The 16,239-nt window shown below is 45.0% G+C and overlaps 1 protein-coding gene across 2 annotated transcripts in view; it reads right to left on the reverse strand.

The window, feature by feature from the left end:
* LOC311105485 (zinc finger and BTB domain-containing protein 16-A-like) overlaps nucleotides 1–15,308 on the reverse strand; it is a 40,828-nt gene extending 25,520 nt beyond the window's left edge. Inside the window, exons 1-3 of one of the 2 annotated variants that reach the window (XM_084147653.1) lie at nucleotides 15,194–15,308; nucleotides 12,532–13,822; nucleotides 2,454–2,554 (exon numbers count right to left, since the gene is read on the reverse strand). In XM_084147653.1, the coding sequence (XP_084003779.1) occupies nucleotides 2,454–2,554; nucleotides 12,532–13,727 (1,297 nt within the window). In that variant the 5' untranslated portion in view covers nucleotides 13,728–13,822; nucleotides 15,194–15,308. The remainder of the gene's footprint in view (nucleotides 1–2,453; nucleotides 2,555–12,531; nucleotides 13,823–15,193) is intronic. The other variant, XM_084147652.1, reaches the window with a different exon arrangement.
* Between the last annotated feature and the right edge of the window lie 931 nt (nucleotides 15,309–16,239).

Below are 16,239 nucleotides of genomic sequence, written 5' to 3' on the forward strand. Positions count from 1 at the left end.
TGTGCCCAGTGTGTTATGTTTTGTGACAGTGTGTCCAGTGTGTTATGTTCTGTGACAGTGTGTCGAGTGTGTTTTGTTCTGTGACAGTGTGTCCAGTGTGTTATGTTCTGTGACAGTGTGTCCAGTGTGTTATGTTCTGTGACAGTGTGTCCAGTATTTTATGTTCTGTGACAGTGTGCCCAGTGTGTTATGTTCTGTGACAGTGTGTCCAGTGTGTTATGTTTTGTGACAGTGTGCCCAGTGTGTTATGTTCTGTGACAGTGTGCCCAGTGTGTTATGTTTTGTGACAGTGTGTCCAGTGTGTTATGTTCTGTGTCGGTGTGTCGAGTGTGTTTTGTTCTGTGACAGTGTGTCCAGTGTGTTATGTTCTGTGACAGTGTGTCCAGTGTGTTATGTTCTGTGACAGTGTGTCCAGTATTTTATGTTCTGTGACAGTGTGCCCAGTGTGTTATGTTCTGTGACAGTGTGTCCAGTGTGTTATGTTTTGTGACAGTGTGCCCAGTGTGTTATGTTCTGTGACAGTGTGTCCAGTGTGTTCTGTTTTGTGACAGCGTGTCCAGTGTGTTATGTTCTGTGACAGTGTGTCCAGTGTGTTATGTTCTGTGACAATGTGTCCAGTGTGTTATGTTCTGTGACAGTGTACCCAGTGTGTTATGTTTTGTGACAGTGTGTCCAGTGTGTTATGTTGTTTGACAGTGTGTCCAGTGTGTTATGTTCTGTGACAGTGTGTCCAGTGTGTTATGTTTTGTGACAGTGTCCAGTGTGTTATGTTCTGTGACAGTGTGCCCAGCGTGTTATGTTCTGTGACAGTGTGTCCAGTGTTTATGTTTTGTGACAGTGTCCAGTGTGTTATGTTCTGTGACAGTGTGCCCAGCGTGTTATGTTCTGTGACAGTGTGTGCAGTGTGTTATGTTCTGTGACAGTGTGTCCAGTGTGTCCAGTGTGTTATGTTCTGTGACAGTGTGTCCAGTGTGTTATGTTCTGTGACAGTGTGTCCAGTCTGTTATGTTCTGTGACAGTGTGCCCAATGTATTATGTTGGGAAACTGTGCATGATTAGGGAGGAAGAGAACATAGTGCATTGTCTTGTGCCGTCAAAGGCATGGAGAGTGCTCTCATCCATAAACCATCAAACTGTCTCCAGACACGGCTGCAATAGTCCTCCATCAAAACACTTTGTCTGGCATACCAAAATACGAGCCAGCATCGAGCTGAATACCAAATCAGCCCATTAGAGCTGTGGAGCACTGGCGCCTTAGCAACCGACAGAGGATCTAAAGGCTGCTATGGGCTATACGGCAACACACAATGACATCAGATCAAACTCTCCCTTTTTGTGCAATACAGAGGCTATATATTTTGTGTATAAATACAAATCAGATGAAAGAAGGTTTCAGAAATCTATTTTGTAATGAAAGATCAAAGTATCTAAATGATGTGTAACAGGCCTATATTACACACACTATATCCATTATGTCTCATCAGGTCATACCGATGCAGACAGGATGAGTAAAGGATAGTATCCATTAGCCTACTAGCAGAATACTTACTGTACGTCTAGACCTGATGCAGCTATTGTTCAGATCACAGAGTTCCAAACATGGAATTCTAAGCTCATCATTGCGTCTACACCTGGATTTAAAATGTGTCTACTGTGAGGAGGTCAGGTAGTTTATGAACACAGTTTGGAGAAAGGGAACCTCTCATCTGTCAGCCGTCTGTCATCTCCTATCACTTTTACAGGGATCAGAGGAGAGGAAAGCCAGGGAGGTATAGCAGCGTTGTGTCTATTATTCCTAACAGTGCGGCTTCTGTTTATATTTTAGTTTCATTTTTAGGCCCTCTCTCGCCTACTCTCCTCCCCTTCTCCTGCTCTATTTTGGATAAAGTGGCTGGGAGAGCAGTCAGGACTGATTAAGTCGGCATTTGGGTACAGTGTGTTCCTGGACACACATCTGCGAGCGAGCCATCACACACGCTTCGGAGCACTGGCAGAACACCCAGGCCTGCCGGCAGCTGATGATGTCATCACTCAGAGGGACAGAGCTGGCGAGGAGCCAGACATACTCTCCGAAAACACACACACACACACACACACACACAGATACAACAGAGAGAAGACAAAGAGAAGACAGAGACCCTGAAGATCTGACACATGCAGAGACAGTCACAGACAGGAGACAGACAGTCACAGACAGGAGACAGACAGGAGACAGACAGGAGACAGACAGACAGGAGACAGACAGTCACAGACAGGAGACAGACAGGAGACAGACAGTCACAGACAGGAGACAGACAGGAGAAAGACAAGAAGGGGAAGCCTCTTTCCTAGGGATCCTTTAACACATATATACGTGTGACATAATGAACAGGTACATGTGAAAACAGTACAGCCCTATCAGGGGTATTCTGAATGGAATTGACTCTGTTATTATCATCGTATGGCAGTGTTACCTGAGTGAGAGAGCATGTGCATCCTGAGCCGTACACTATCTGTGAAGCGTTTGCCACAGAACTCACAGCCGTGTCCCTTCTCTCCTTCACTGTGCAGCTTCCTGTTGGGACAGACAAAAGGACGGGGATGAGCCAACGACTGAGGTCTCAAAAATAGCAGACATTGCGCTCTAAAATATTGTTGTGCCGTTTTCTGAAGGGTTTTCTAAAGGCAACAGCATCATTGTCCTTGTACAGAACAGCGTTTCATTCCATCATGAAAGCAACCCTCTCAATGTACTGCTGCATCATTAGAGTAGATAGGTCTCTCAGAGTCGTGAGTCACACAGTATCACACTGTACGAATGCAAAAGGAGAACAGACAATAGAAATATCAGGGATAATTTTAGAAAGCACAATAGAAATAAACGTGCTGACACCAACGTACACATACAGACACAGACAAAAACACAGACACACGTACACATACAGACACAGACACAAACACAGACACGCGTACACATACAGACACAGACACAAACACAGACACGCGTACACATACAGACACAGACACAAACACAGACATGCGTACACATACAGACACAGACACAAACACAGACACGCGTACACATACAGACACAGACACAAACACAGACACGCGTACACATAGAGACACAGACACAAACACAGACACGCGTACACATACAGACACAGACACAAACACAGACACACATACACATACAGACACAGAAACACGTACACATACAGACACAGACACAAACACAGACACACGTACACATACAGATACAGACAAAAACTAAGAAACATATACACATACAGACACAGACACGCGTACACATACAGACACAGACACAAACACAGACACACGTACACATACATACACAAACACAGACACACGTACACATACAGACACAAACACAGAAGCACGTACACATACAGACACAGACACAAACACAGACACACGTACACATACAGATACAGACAAAAACACAGATACACATACAGACACAGACACAGACATGCATACACATACAGACACAGACACAAACACAGACACACGTACACATACATACACAAACACAGACACACGTACACATACAGACACAGACAAAAACACAGACACACGTACACATACAGACACAAACACAGACACACGTACACATACAGACACAGACAAAAACACAGACACACGTACACATACAGACACAGACACAAACACAGAAGCACGTACACATACAGACACAGACACAAACACAGAAGCATGTACACATACAGACACAGGCACAGAAACACGTACACATACAGACACAGACAAAAACACAGACACACGTACACATACAGATAACAGACACAAACACAGACACGCGTACACATACAGACACAGACACAAACACAGACACGCGTACACATACAGACACAAACACAAACACAGACACATGTACACATACAGACACAGACACAAACACAGACACACATACACATACAGACAAAGACAAAAACACAGACACACGTACACATACAGACACAAACACAGACACACGTACACATACAGACACAGACACAAACACAGACACGCGTACACATACAGACACAAACACAGACACAAGTACACATACAGACACAGACACAAACACAGACACACGTACACATACAGATACAGACAAAAACACAGACACGCGTACACATACAGACACAGACACAAACACAGACACGCGTACACATACAGACACAAACACAAACACAGACACATGTACACATACAGACACAAACACAAACACAGACACATGTACACATACAGACACAGACACAAACACAGACACGACACGCATACACATACAGACACAGACACAAACACAGACACACATACACATACAGACAAAGACAAAAACACAGACACACATACACATACAGACACAGACACAGACACGCGTACACATACAGACACAGACACAAACACAGACACACGTACACATACATACACAAACACAGACACACGTACACATACAGACACAAACACAGAAGCAAATACACATACAGACACAGACACAAACACAGACACACGTACACATACAGACAAAAACACAGAAACACATACACATACAGACACAGACATGCGTACACATACAGACACAGACACAAACACAGATACACGTACACATACATACACAAACACAGACACACGTACACATACAGACACAGACAAAAACACAGACACACGTACACATACAGACACAAACACAGACACACGTACACATACAGACACAGACAAAAACACAGAAGCACGTACACATACAGAAACAGACACAAACACAGAAGCACGTACACATACAGACACAGGCACAGACACACGTACACATACAGACACAGACAAAAACACAGACACACGTACACATACAGATAACAGACACAAACACAGACACGCGTACACATACAGACACAGACACAAACACAGACACGCGTACACATACAGACACAAACACAAACACAGACACATGTACACATACAGACACAGACACAAACACAGACACGACACGCATACACATACAGACACAGACACAAACACAGACACACATACACATACAGACAAAGACAAAAACACATACACACGTACACATACAGACACAGACACAAACACAGAAACATGTACACATACATACACAGACACAAACACAGACACGCGTACACATACAGACACAAACACAAACCCAGACACACGTACACATACAGACACAGACACAAACACAGACACGACACGCATACACATACAGACACAGACACAAACACACATACACATACAGACAAAAAAACAGACACACGTACACATACAGACACAAACACAGACACACGTACACATACAGACACAGACACAAACACAGACACATGTACACATACAGACACAGACACAAACACAGACACACATACACATACAGACACAGACACAAACACAGACACGCATACACATACAGACACAGACAAAAACACAGACACATGTACACATACAGACACAGACACAAACACAGACACACGTACACATACAGACACAGACACAAACACAGACACGCATACACATACAGACACAGACACAAACACACGTACACATACAGACACAAACACAGAAGCACGTACACATACAGACACAGACACAAACACAGACACACGTACACATACAGATACAGACTTAAACACAGACACACGTACACATACAGATACAGACAAAAACACAGACACACGTACACATACAGATACAGACAAAAACACAGACACACGTACACATACAGATACAGACAAAAACACAGACACACGTACACATAAAGACACAGACACAAACACAGACACGCGTACACATACAGACACAGACACAAACACAGACACGCGTACACATACAGACACAGACACAAACACAGACACGCATACACATACAGACACAAACACAGACATGCATACACATACAGACACAGACACAAACACAGACACGCGTACACATACAGACACAGACACAAACACAGACACGCGTACACATACAGACACAGACACAAACACAGACACGCGTACACATACACATACAGACACAAACACAGACACTCGTACACATACAGACACAAACACAGAAGCACGTACACATACAGACACAAACACAGACACACGTACACATACAGACACAAACACAGAAACACATACACATACAGACACAGACATAGACACGCATACACATACAGACACAGACACAAACACAGACACGCGTACACATACATACACAAACACAGACACACGTACACATACAGACACAGACAAAAACACAGACACACGTACACATACAGACACAAACACAGACACACGTACACATACAGACACAGACACAAACACAGACACACGTACACATACAGACACAAACACAGACACACGTACACATACAGACACAGACAAAAACACAGACACACGTACACTAGTGGCCGGGGACTTTAATGCAGGGAAACTTAAATCCGTTCTACCTAATTTCTACCAGCATGTTAAATGTGCAACCAGAGGAAAAAAAACTCTAGACCACCTTTACTCCACACACAGAGACGCATACAAAGCTCTCCCTCGCCCTCCATTTGGCAAATCTGACCATAACTCTATCCTCCTGATTCCTGCTTATAAGCAAAAACTAAAGCAGGAAGCACCAGTGACTCGGTTAATAAAAAAGTGGTCAGATGACGCAGATGCTAAGCTACAGGACTGTTTTGCTAGCACAGACTGGAACATGTTCCGGGATTCTTCAGACAGCATTGAGGAGTACACCACATCAGTCACTGGCTTCATCAATAAGTGCATCGATGATGTCGTCCCCACAGTGACCGTACGTACATACCCCAACCAGAAGCCATGGATTACAGGAAACATCCGCACTGAGCTAAAGGGTAGAGCTGCCGCTTTCAAGGAACGGGACTCTAACCCGGCCGCTTATAAGAAATCCCGCTATGCCCTCCGACGAACCATCAAACAGGCAAAGAGTCAATACAGGGCTAAGATTGAATCGTACTACACTGGCTCTGACGCTCGTCGGATGTGGCAGGGCTTGAAAACTATTACAGACTACAAAGGGAAGCACAGCCGCGAGCTGCCCAGTGACACAAGCCTACCAGACGAGCTAAACCACTTCTATGCTCGCTTCGAGGCAAGCAACACTGAAGCATGCATGAGAGCACCAGCTGTTCCGGATGACTATGTGATCACGCTCTCCGTAGCCGATGTGAGTAAGACTTTTAAGCAGGTCAACATTCACAAGGCCGCAGGGCCAGACGGATTACCAGGACGTGTACTCCGAGCATGTGCTGACCAACTGGCAAGTGTCTTCACTGACATTTTCAACATGTCCCTGACTGAGTCTGTAATACCAACATGTTTCAAGCAGACCACCATAGTCCCCGTGCCCAAGGACTCTAAGATAATCTGCCTAAATGACTACCGACCCGTAGCACTGACGTCTGTAGCCATGAAGTGCTTTGAAAGGCTGGTCATGGCTCACATCAACAGCATTATCCCAGAAACCCTAAACCCACTCCAATTTGCATACCGCCCCAACAGATCCACAGATGATGCAATCTCTATTGCACTCCAAACTGCCCTTTCCCACCTGGACAAGAGGAACACCTATGTGAGAATGCTATTCATTGACTACAGCTCAGCATTCAACACCATAGTGCCCTCTAAGCTCATCACTAAGCTAAGGATCCTGGGACTAAACACCTCCCTCTGCAACTGGATCCTGGACTTCCTGACGGGCCGCCCCCAGGTGTTAAGGGTAGGTAACAACACATCTGCCACACTGATCCTCAACACGGGGGCCCCTCAGGGGTGCGTGCTCAGTCCCCTCCTGTACTCTCTGTTCACCCATGACTGCATGGCCAGGCACGACTCCAACACCATCATTAAGTTTGCCGACGACACAACAGTGGTAGGCCTGATCACCGACAACGATGAGACAGCCTATAGGGAGGAGGTCAGAGACCTGGCCGTGTGGTGCCAGGACAACAACCTCTCCCTCAACGTGACCAAGACAAAGGAGATGATTGTGGACTACAGGAAAAAAAAGAGGACTGAGCACGCCCCCATTCTCATCGACGGGGCTGTAGTGGAACAGGTTGAGAGCTTCAAGTTCCTTGGTGTCCACATCACCAACGAACTATCATGGTCCAAACACACCAAGACAGTCATGAAGAGGGCACGACAAAGCCTATTCCCCCTCAGGAGACTGAAAAGATTTGGCATGGGTCCTCAGATCCTCAAAAAATTCTACAGCTGCACCATCGAGAGCATCCTGACTGGTTGCATCACCGCCTGGTATGGCAACTGCTTGGCCTCCGACCGCAAGGCACTACAGAGGGTAGTGTGTACGGCCCAGTACATCACTGGGGCCAAGCTTCCTGCCATCCAGGACCTCTATACCAGGCGGTGTCAGAGGAAGGCCCTCAAAATTGTCAAAGACTCCAGCCACCATAGTCATAGACTGTTCTCCCTGCTCCCGCACGGCAAGCGGTACCGGAGTGCCAAGTCTAGGTCCAAAAGACTTCTCAACAGCTTCTACCCCCAAGCCATAAGACTCCTGAACAGCTAATCATGGCTACCCGGACTATTTGCACTGCCCCCCCCACCCCATCCTTTTTACGCTGCTGCTACTCTGTTAATTATTTATGCATAGTCACTTTAACTCTACCCACATGTACATATTACTTCAACTATCTCAACTAGCCGGTGCCCCCGCACATTGACTCTGCACCGGTACCCCCCTGTATATATAGCCTCCCTACTGTTATTTTATTTTACTTCTGCTCTTTTTTTCTCAACACTTTTTTTGTTGTTGTTTTATTTTTACTTTTTTTGTTAAAAAATAAATGCACTGTTGGTTAAGGGCTGTAAGTAAGCATTTCACTGTAATGTCTGCACCTGTTGTATTCGGCGCATGTGACCAATAAAATTTGATTTGATTTGATTTGATTTGACATACAGACACAGACACAAACACAGAAGCACGTACACATACAGACACAGACACAAACACAGAAGCACGTACACATACAGACACAGACACAGACACACGTACACATACAGACACAGACAAAAACACAGACACACGTACACATACAGATAACAGACACAAACACAGACACGCGTACACATACAGACACAAACACAGACACAGAAACACGTACACATTCAGACACAGACACAAACACAGACACGACACGCATATACATACAGACACAGACACAAACACAGACACACATACACATACAGACACAGACACAAACACAGACACATGTACACATACATACACAGACACAAACACAGACACGCGTACACATACAGACACAAACACAAACACAGACACACGTACACATACAGACACAGACACAAACACAGACATGACACGCATACACATACAGACACAGACACAAACACAGACACACATACACATACAGACACAGACAAAAACACAGACACACGTACACATACAGACACAAACACAGACACACGTACACATACAGACACAGACACAAACACAGACACACGTACACATACAGACACAGACACAAACACAGACACGCATACACATACAGACACAGACAAAAACACAGACACATGTACACATATAGACACAGACACAAACACAGTCACACATTCACATACAGACACAGACACAAACACAGACACACGTACACATACAGACACAAACACAGACACACGTACACATACAGACACAGACACAAACACAGACATGACACGCATACACATACAGACACAGACACAAACACAGACACACATACACATACAGACACAGACAAAAACACAGACACACGTACACATACAGACACAAACACAGACACACGTACACATACAGACAAAGACACAAACACAGACACACGTACACATACAGACACAGACACAAACACAGACACGCATACACATACAGACACAGACAAAAACACAGACACATGTACACATATAGACACAGACACAAACACAGTCACACATTCACATACAGACACAGACACAAACACAGACACACGTACACATACAGACACAAACACAGACACACGTACACATACAGACACAGACAAAAACACAGACACACGTACACATACAGACACAGACACAAACACAGACAAGCGTACACATACAGACACAAACACAGACACAGACACACGTACACATACAGACACAGACAAAAACACAGATACACACGTACACATGGAAATCCAGACACACACTCCTCTCGTAACTAGTACAAATTTTTTAAAAACTGACTCGCCGCTCTGCCTGCAGCAAACCCCATGATATCATATCACACACGTCCAGCCATGCGAGGCATCATCTGCACTGTTATCCTCATATTCCCCTCTGCAGCACAATGGTCAGACAGCAGTCCTCTAGACAGTTATAAACAGACCACAGTCAAAGAACAGATTATCTCATATATAGTACCAATAAAATAGTATGTCAACAAAACTCTCTTCAATTAAATCAAGAACACCTGCTACATCAAAATAGAATAGAAAACAATAGGATTTTCAATAGAAAACTAGAGAAGAGATCCACTAAAAACCAAAGACACCTCATATGATTCCAAGCTTTCTCCTTTAAATAATTCACTGAAGTTAAAGTTCTGAAAAGGTGTGCTATGCCCTAACAAACGTATCTCTCCCTGTTCTCTCCACTCAGAAATGTCAATGTGACTGAGGTGGATGATGCTCAGTGACCTGTCTCCTGACATGGACTAGATTCATTACAACATCAGCAGTCACCAGAAGGACTGACTCCTCCAACCTTCCAACCTCTGCCTATCTCCATGACTGATCATTGGCTAGCTAATACCCTGCTGGATGTTCTGTGTCATCAAACACTGAAGTGGCACAGGCCTGAAATGTCCGCCATCTGTATGGGAGGAGAAAGGGTGGAGGTTGGTGCTCTGACACTGATGATGGCTTGGTTGATTGATTTAGCTATGGGACCTGAGGACCTGTCCGTAGCTGTTGTAATGTCATGAGTAGCACTGCTCACAAGCTAGCGCTGAGCAGGTGTAGTACATGTCATCAACAGAGTTATGGGAAATGTGACTCATGAGTTTACAATAATCTTACAAGTTATAAACCCACCAACCTCTTTAAACCCACCAACCTCTTTAAACCCACCAACCTCTAGTCTAAACCCACCAACCGCTTTAAACACACCAACCTCTTTAAACCCACCAACCTCTAGTCGAAACCCACCAACCTCTTTATACTCACCAACCTCTAGTCTAAACCCACCAACCTCTAGTCTATACCCACCAACCTCTAATCTAAACCCACCAACCTCTTTATACTCACCAACCTCTAGTCTAAACCCACCAACCTCTAGTCTAAACCCACCAACCTCTAATCTAAACCCACCAACCTCTAATCTAAACCCACCAACCTCTAGTCTAAACCCACCAACCTCTAGTCTAAACTCACCAACCTCTAGTCTAAACTCACCAACCTCTAGTCTAAACCCACCAACCTCTAGTCTAAACCCACCAACCTCTAAACCCACCAACCTCTAGTCTAAACCCACCAACCTCTAATCTAAACCCACCAACCTCTAGTCTAAACTCACCAACCTCAAGTCTAAACTCACCAACCTCTAGTCTAAACCCACCAACCTCTAGTCTAAACCCACCAACCTCTAAACCCACCAACCACTGGTCTAAACCCACCAACCTCTTTAAACCCACCAAGTCATGAGGCAGCAGCATAACTGTCAACCAGTGGCTTCTGCCTTCACATGCTGAGAAGCCTGCAGATCCCTGTAGAGGCAGGCTACTCTCGCTCCTCACTAATGCAAAGGAATGCATACCAAATGCACTCAGAGACAGTCTTAAGTATGAGGCACATCTAATAAAAAATAATCATACAGAATTGTGAAAAATTTAGCAACTTTGTAAACAGCTTCATTATGCCACACCATGTCTGCTAAGCGGCTAACAAAGACCTATTTCATTCCTCTTATGAAGTCCCTATATTCAGGCACAAGAGCAGGTGTCTTTTTAAAACAAATTAACAGATTTAATATGGTTGCTCCCAGCTCTTTCCTTTGAAGTCTTTTAATGTGTTGAAAGTTAATGAAGACTAAAATAAATCGCCAACCTTTAAATTAGAAGTTGTGCACTACAATTTATCTCTTCCTTCACATCCTAACAAAACAATTAACCATTTAGCATGAAGACTCCAGACTCACCACACACACACACACATATGCCACATCCCTCTGTCTGTCTCTCACAGACCTCCTAGTGTATAGCGACCAGACAGAACACTTTGTTGGTGAAGGGGTGACATAATCTAATTGCATTTTACTTTGATTAACAGCGTTTACTAAATTATCACAGCATTATAATGATCTGCATTCTGCTAAAATAAATGCTGTTTCACTCATTCCACATTCAACTACATTTACTTGCCGGCACTCTCTGACAAAAGACTTCCTTCAATGATACCTAGAGATCCATAATACCTAAAGACCCCCTAGAGATATAACAGTGAGTGGTGTATGCAGCCAGCTGTACTCTGTACTCTACCTGTGTTGCTCCATGGCCTCTCTGTCGTGCAGCTGGAGACCACAGTCCCTACAGCTCTGACTCTGACTCTGGCCCTCCCTCCTCATCCCTGCTGCAAACTGGCCCAGCCTGCTGAGGATCTCCCTGTGGAGCAGGCCCTGGGGCAGCAGTCCCCCGTAGGCCCTCAGGTCCAGGGACATAGCCAGGGAAGGAGCCACCGACATGGGCATAGGCTGCCCCACCTCCCCTACGTGGTTGGAGGGCATAGAGGAGTAGAGGGAGGCCATGTGTTTCTCAGCCAGACCAGGGAAACTGTCCAGAGGAGAGTTGTTCCCCACTATGCCCCCCTCCTCTTGGCCCGAGTGCTGCTCTCTAGCTGAGGTGATGACACTGCTTCTTTGGGGGGTCCCCGAGCCCTCATCTCTGGGCTGGTCCGACTCACATCCCCCCTCCCCTCCGCTGGAGGACCGGCCTTCGTAGCCATTGGCTTCATCCACCTGCATGTTATTGTCCTCTGTCTTTATCCTCTTAGCCAGAGGAAGGGAGGGGTCCTGGGCTCCATTGAGGCTGTACTGCAGTGGAGACTGACCCAGGCCCTCCAGACTAACCCCTCCATCTTGTGTGGGGCTGGCTACAGGGAGCCCCATAGGTAGTCCCCCTGGCCCAGAGGGACTCCTGTCAGTCATGTGGTACAGTGCCAGGTGGTGCAGGGCGGTGGGGTTGATACCACCCTCCTGCATGGAATGCTTCTTGGAGATTAGCATGTTCCTCCAGTGCCTTGCTCTGCCATGTTCGCTCTCTCCAGACCCGTGGTTCCTCCCACTCAGACTCAGGTGGTCCTGCTTCTCTTCTGACTGGATGGTCTCCAGGACCTTGAGGCACTGCTCCTCCAGGTACTCGATCTCCAGGATCTCAGCGGCGTACAGCAGGTCGTCCAGGTCCTCGTCCGTGGCCTGCAGGGAGGCCGTGTAGGCGTACTCAAGGATCTGCTGGAAGGTCTTGGGGGAGAGGAAGTCGAGGGCGTAGTGCAGGCTGCTGCGATGGAACAAGATCTCAAACATCTTGCTGGTGCAGGCCAGGACGGTGCGGTGGGCCGGGAACTCCTGGCCGTCCACTGTGATGATGACGTCACACAGCGTTCCCGACAGACGCATATGATTGGCCCTCTGCAGGAGCGTGGCGGGGAGGGTGGGGTTGTGGAGCTGGAGAACACCCATGTTAGTCAGATGATCCGTACGGCCTCGGACCCTCTCTGAGCCCACGCATGAGGTGTGTTCTATCCCACCTGCCTTCCTTCAGTGTGTTTATAAGTCTAGAGGGAGATAGAGGAGAAACCACATTAAATATTCAATCTCAGATCATGGTAATGACAGTACAATTAATAGTGAATAAGATTGGTCTGGTTGATTGCCATGGTTTTTCAAAAAACATTAGAATGATGTCTTATGTCAATATCTTGCATGTTCAACAATTGCAGAGGGAAAAGTAATAATAGTTTAGCATTGGCTGACCAAATGTCAGGGACTGAGCTGAAATGTTGATATTGTATAGTAATGTGTCAGTATAAGTAAATACACTGTAAGGAAACACAGGGGAATTATAGGCTCCCCAAATCCAGCAGTGCCCCATGAGGTCTGTTTGAGACTGGTCAGGTATTGTATATGCCTATATGTCATAGGCTGCAAGTGGACAGAGCCATACACTATCACGTGTGCTGTAAATGTATTAGTACACACGTACTTTAACTGTATTACTGCAACAGGTCACACACGCATGCATGCACTATAATGTCTATACTCTCCTTGCGCTGCGCTGAGCCGCTGGCTGATATGGGCGCATATGGATTGCGTAAAAGATTATGGATAGGCTACAGCGGGAACACTCCTGAATAAATAGATCTAATAAGTTACTGCTATCAAACCACGATTACATTTGAACCGAATGCAAATCCCGTTTAGATTTAGAAAGGTGAAAAAGACCGTTGACAATCACACACATCTGGAGCGCTTTTCTAATGTTTGTAGTGGTGGCCACTCCTCAACCAATTTAGCCTATATAGCCTAAGCTCATATACATAAATGCTACGATAAATAGTTACATGATTATTTGTTATGTTTTCTGACCTTCAGTGACCACTGATCCATATACACTTCATAGATAATGCTAACACTCAGCCTGGGTAGTTCCGCAACAGAGCGCATCAGGTGCAAACTGCGCTCTGATGGAATAACGAATTCCTACCCCAAAACACCAACATGTAAAATGATTTAGTCACTAACGCTCTAAACATGAAATAATTCACTATGGCCATATTGTTCAACTGCATAGGAGCAACACATAGCCTGGGCGCACCGCACAGCACGGCTCAGTCACGTCTCTCTCTCTGTCTGATCGCATGGCGGGCATACTAAGCAGTCAAGTTTTTATATCCATGTTACTGTAACTGCGGGAAAACTTTAGGCTCAATAACGTTTTAGGATATGCGACCATGTATACAAAAACAAACACAAAGGGATTGCCATTTAGTAAATATGTAAATTAATAATTCAGCATTGTCCATGAATTGCAAACAGGGTGAAGAATAGCTATTTCAGAAAGTATATTCGAATCACCTGTGCAACGGCAGTATTCTTGCAATATAGAACATAGAAAGACAACTAGTTTGCTCTATCATTGCCCTTACCTTAGTGGCCTGTTACGTCCTCACTCAGCCGATTGCATTATCATTCAGGCAACATCATGGCAAGGCAATTCACAGAACCTGCTCCAAACTCATTCCCACCGCAAGTAGGCAAATCATCACCCAGGCGACGTCACAGCTTTGAATGATTGTCCTCTGTTCCCGGTTCTATCAAGGCTGGAAAGAGAGACATCTACAGGGCAGCAGTCCTCATGACCTGGATTTTGGGCAGGGTGAATAAAAGTCAGGAGCCTTTAGATCCAGATGCAATTGAAACCAGCTAGTTCAATTAACCATTATTCATCACTTACTTAACTAGTATAAATTCAGATGTAAAAAATACTGGTAGGTCTGTCTGGGTTATATGGATCTGACTTTGGCTCATTACAATTCTATTAGTCACTCTAGTCTAGACAGAGGAGCAACAGGAGTCACTAACTCAGGGACTCAGGGAATCCATCAACACCAACACATTATTATACTCTATTACCATCTAACATTCTCCTATCTCTTCACCTAATCTAGAAGGTAATCATTTAATAACCTTAATCAATGAGTTAATTGATATATTACCTTATCATCAAGAAGGACATTGATATAATCTTGCAAAAAATACTACATTTGTAAATGGTAATTTCATGCCATCTAGTGCTCACTACTGTATATTACATCTACAAACTCCAGAAGGAAAAGGGCAGAACAATAATATAATATAATTGTTTTGTAGAAAACAATGATTTGCCATGAAAACAATGGTAAACAGCATGAGGTTCCAAAACCTTGTTTTATTTTGTAAATGGGTTAGTACTCAGACTGTACACCACTGAGAGCAGAAAGGTGCACTGGGTTTGACCCAGTAAAACCAAGAGGCTCCAGAGACAGGGGACGGGGTAGGAGGATGACAACAGCAGAGGGTTGTATTGTACAGGTTCTGGCAAGACTGTCCTATTCCACTGATGTACTGAGGGGACTGATTGTTTACATGAAAGTGGCAGTACAACATACAGTATTAACATTTTGGAGTGTTGTTTTCTTCTGTTGTCAGATTA

The sequence above is a fragment of the Coregonus lavaretus genome (genome assembly GCF_964263955.1).
Source record: "Coregonus lavaretus genome assembly, chromosome: 30".
Lineage (NCBI taxonomy): Eukaryota > Metazoa > Chordata > Actinopteri > Salmoniformes > Salmonidae > Coregonus > Coregonus lavaretus.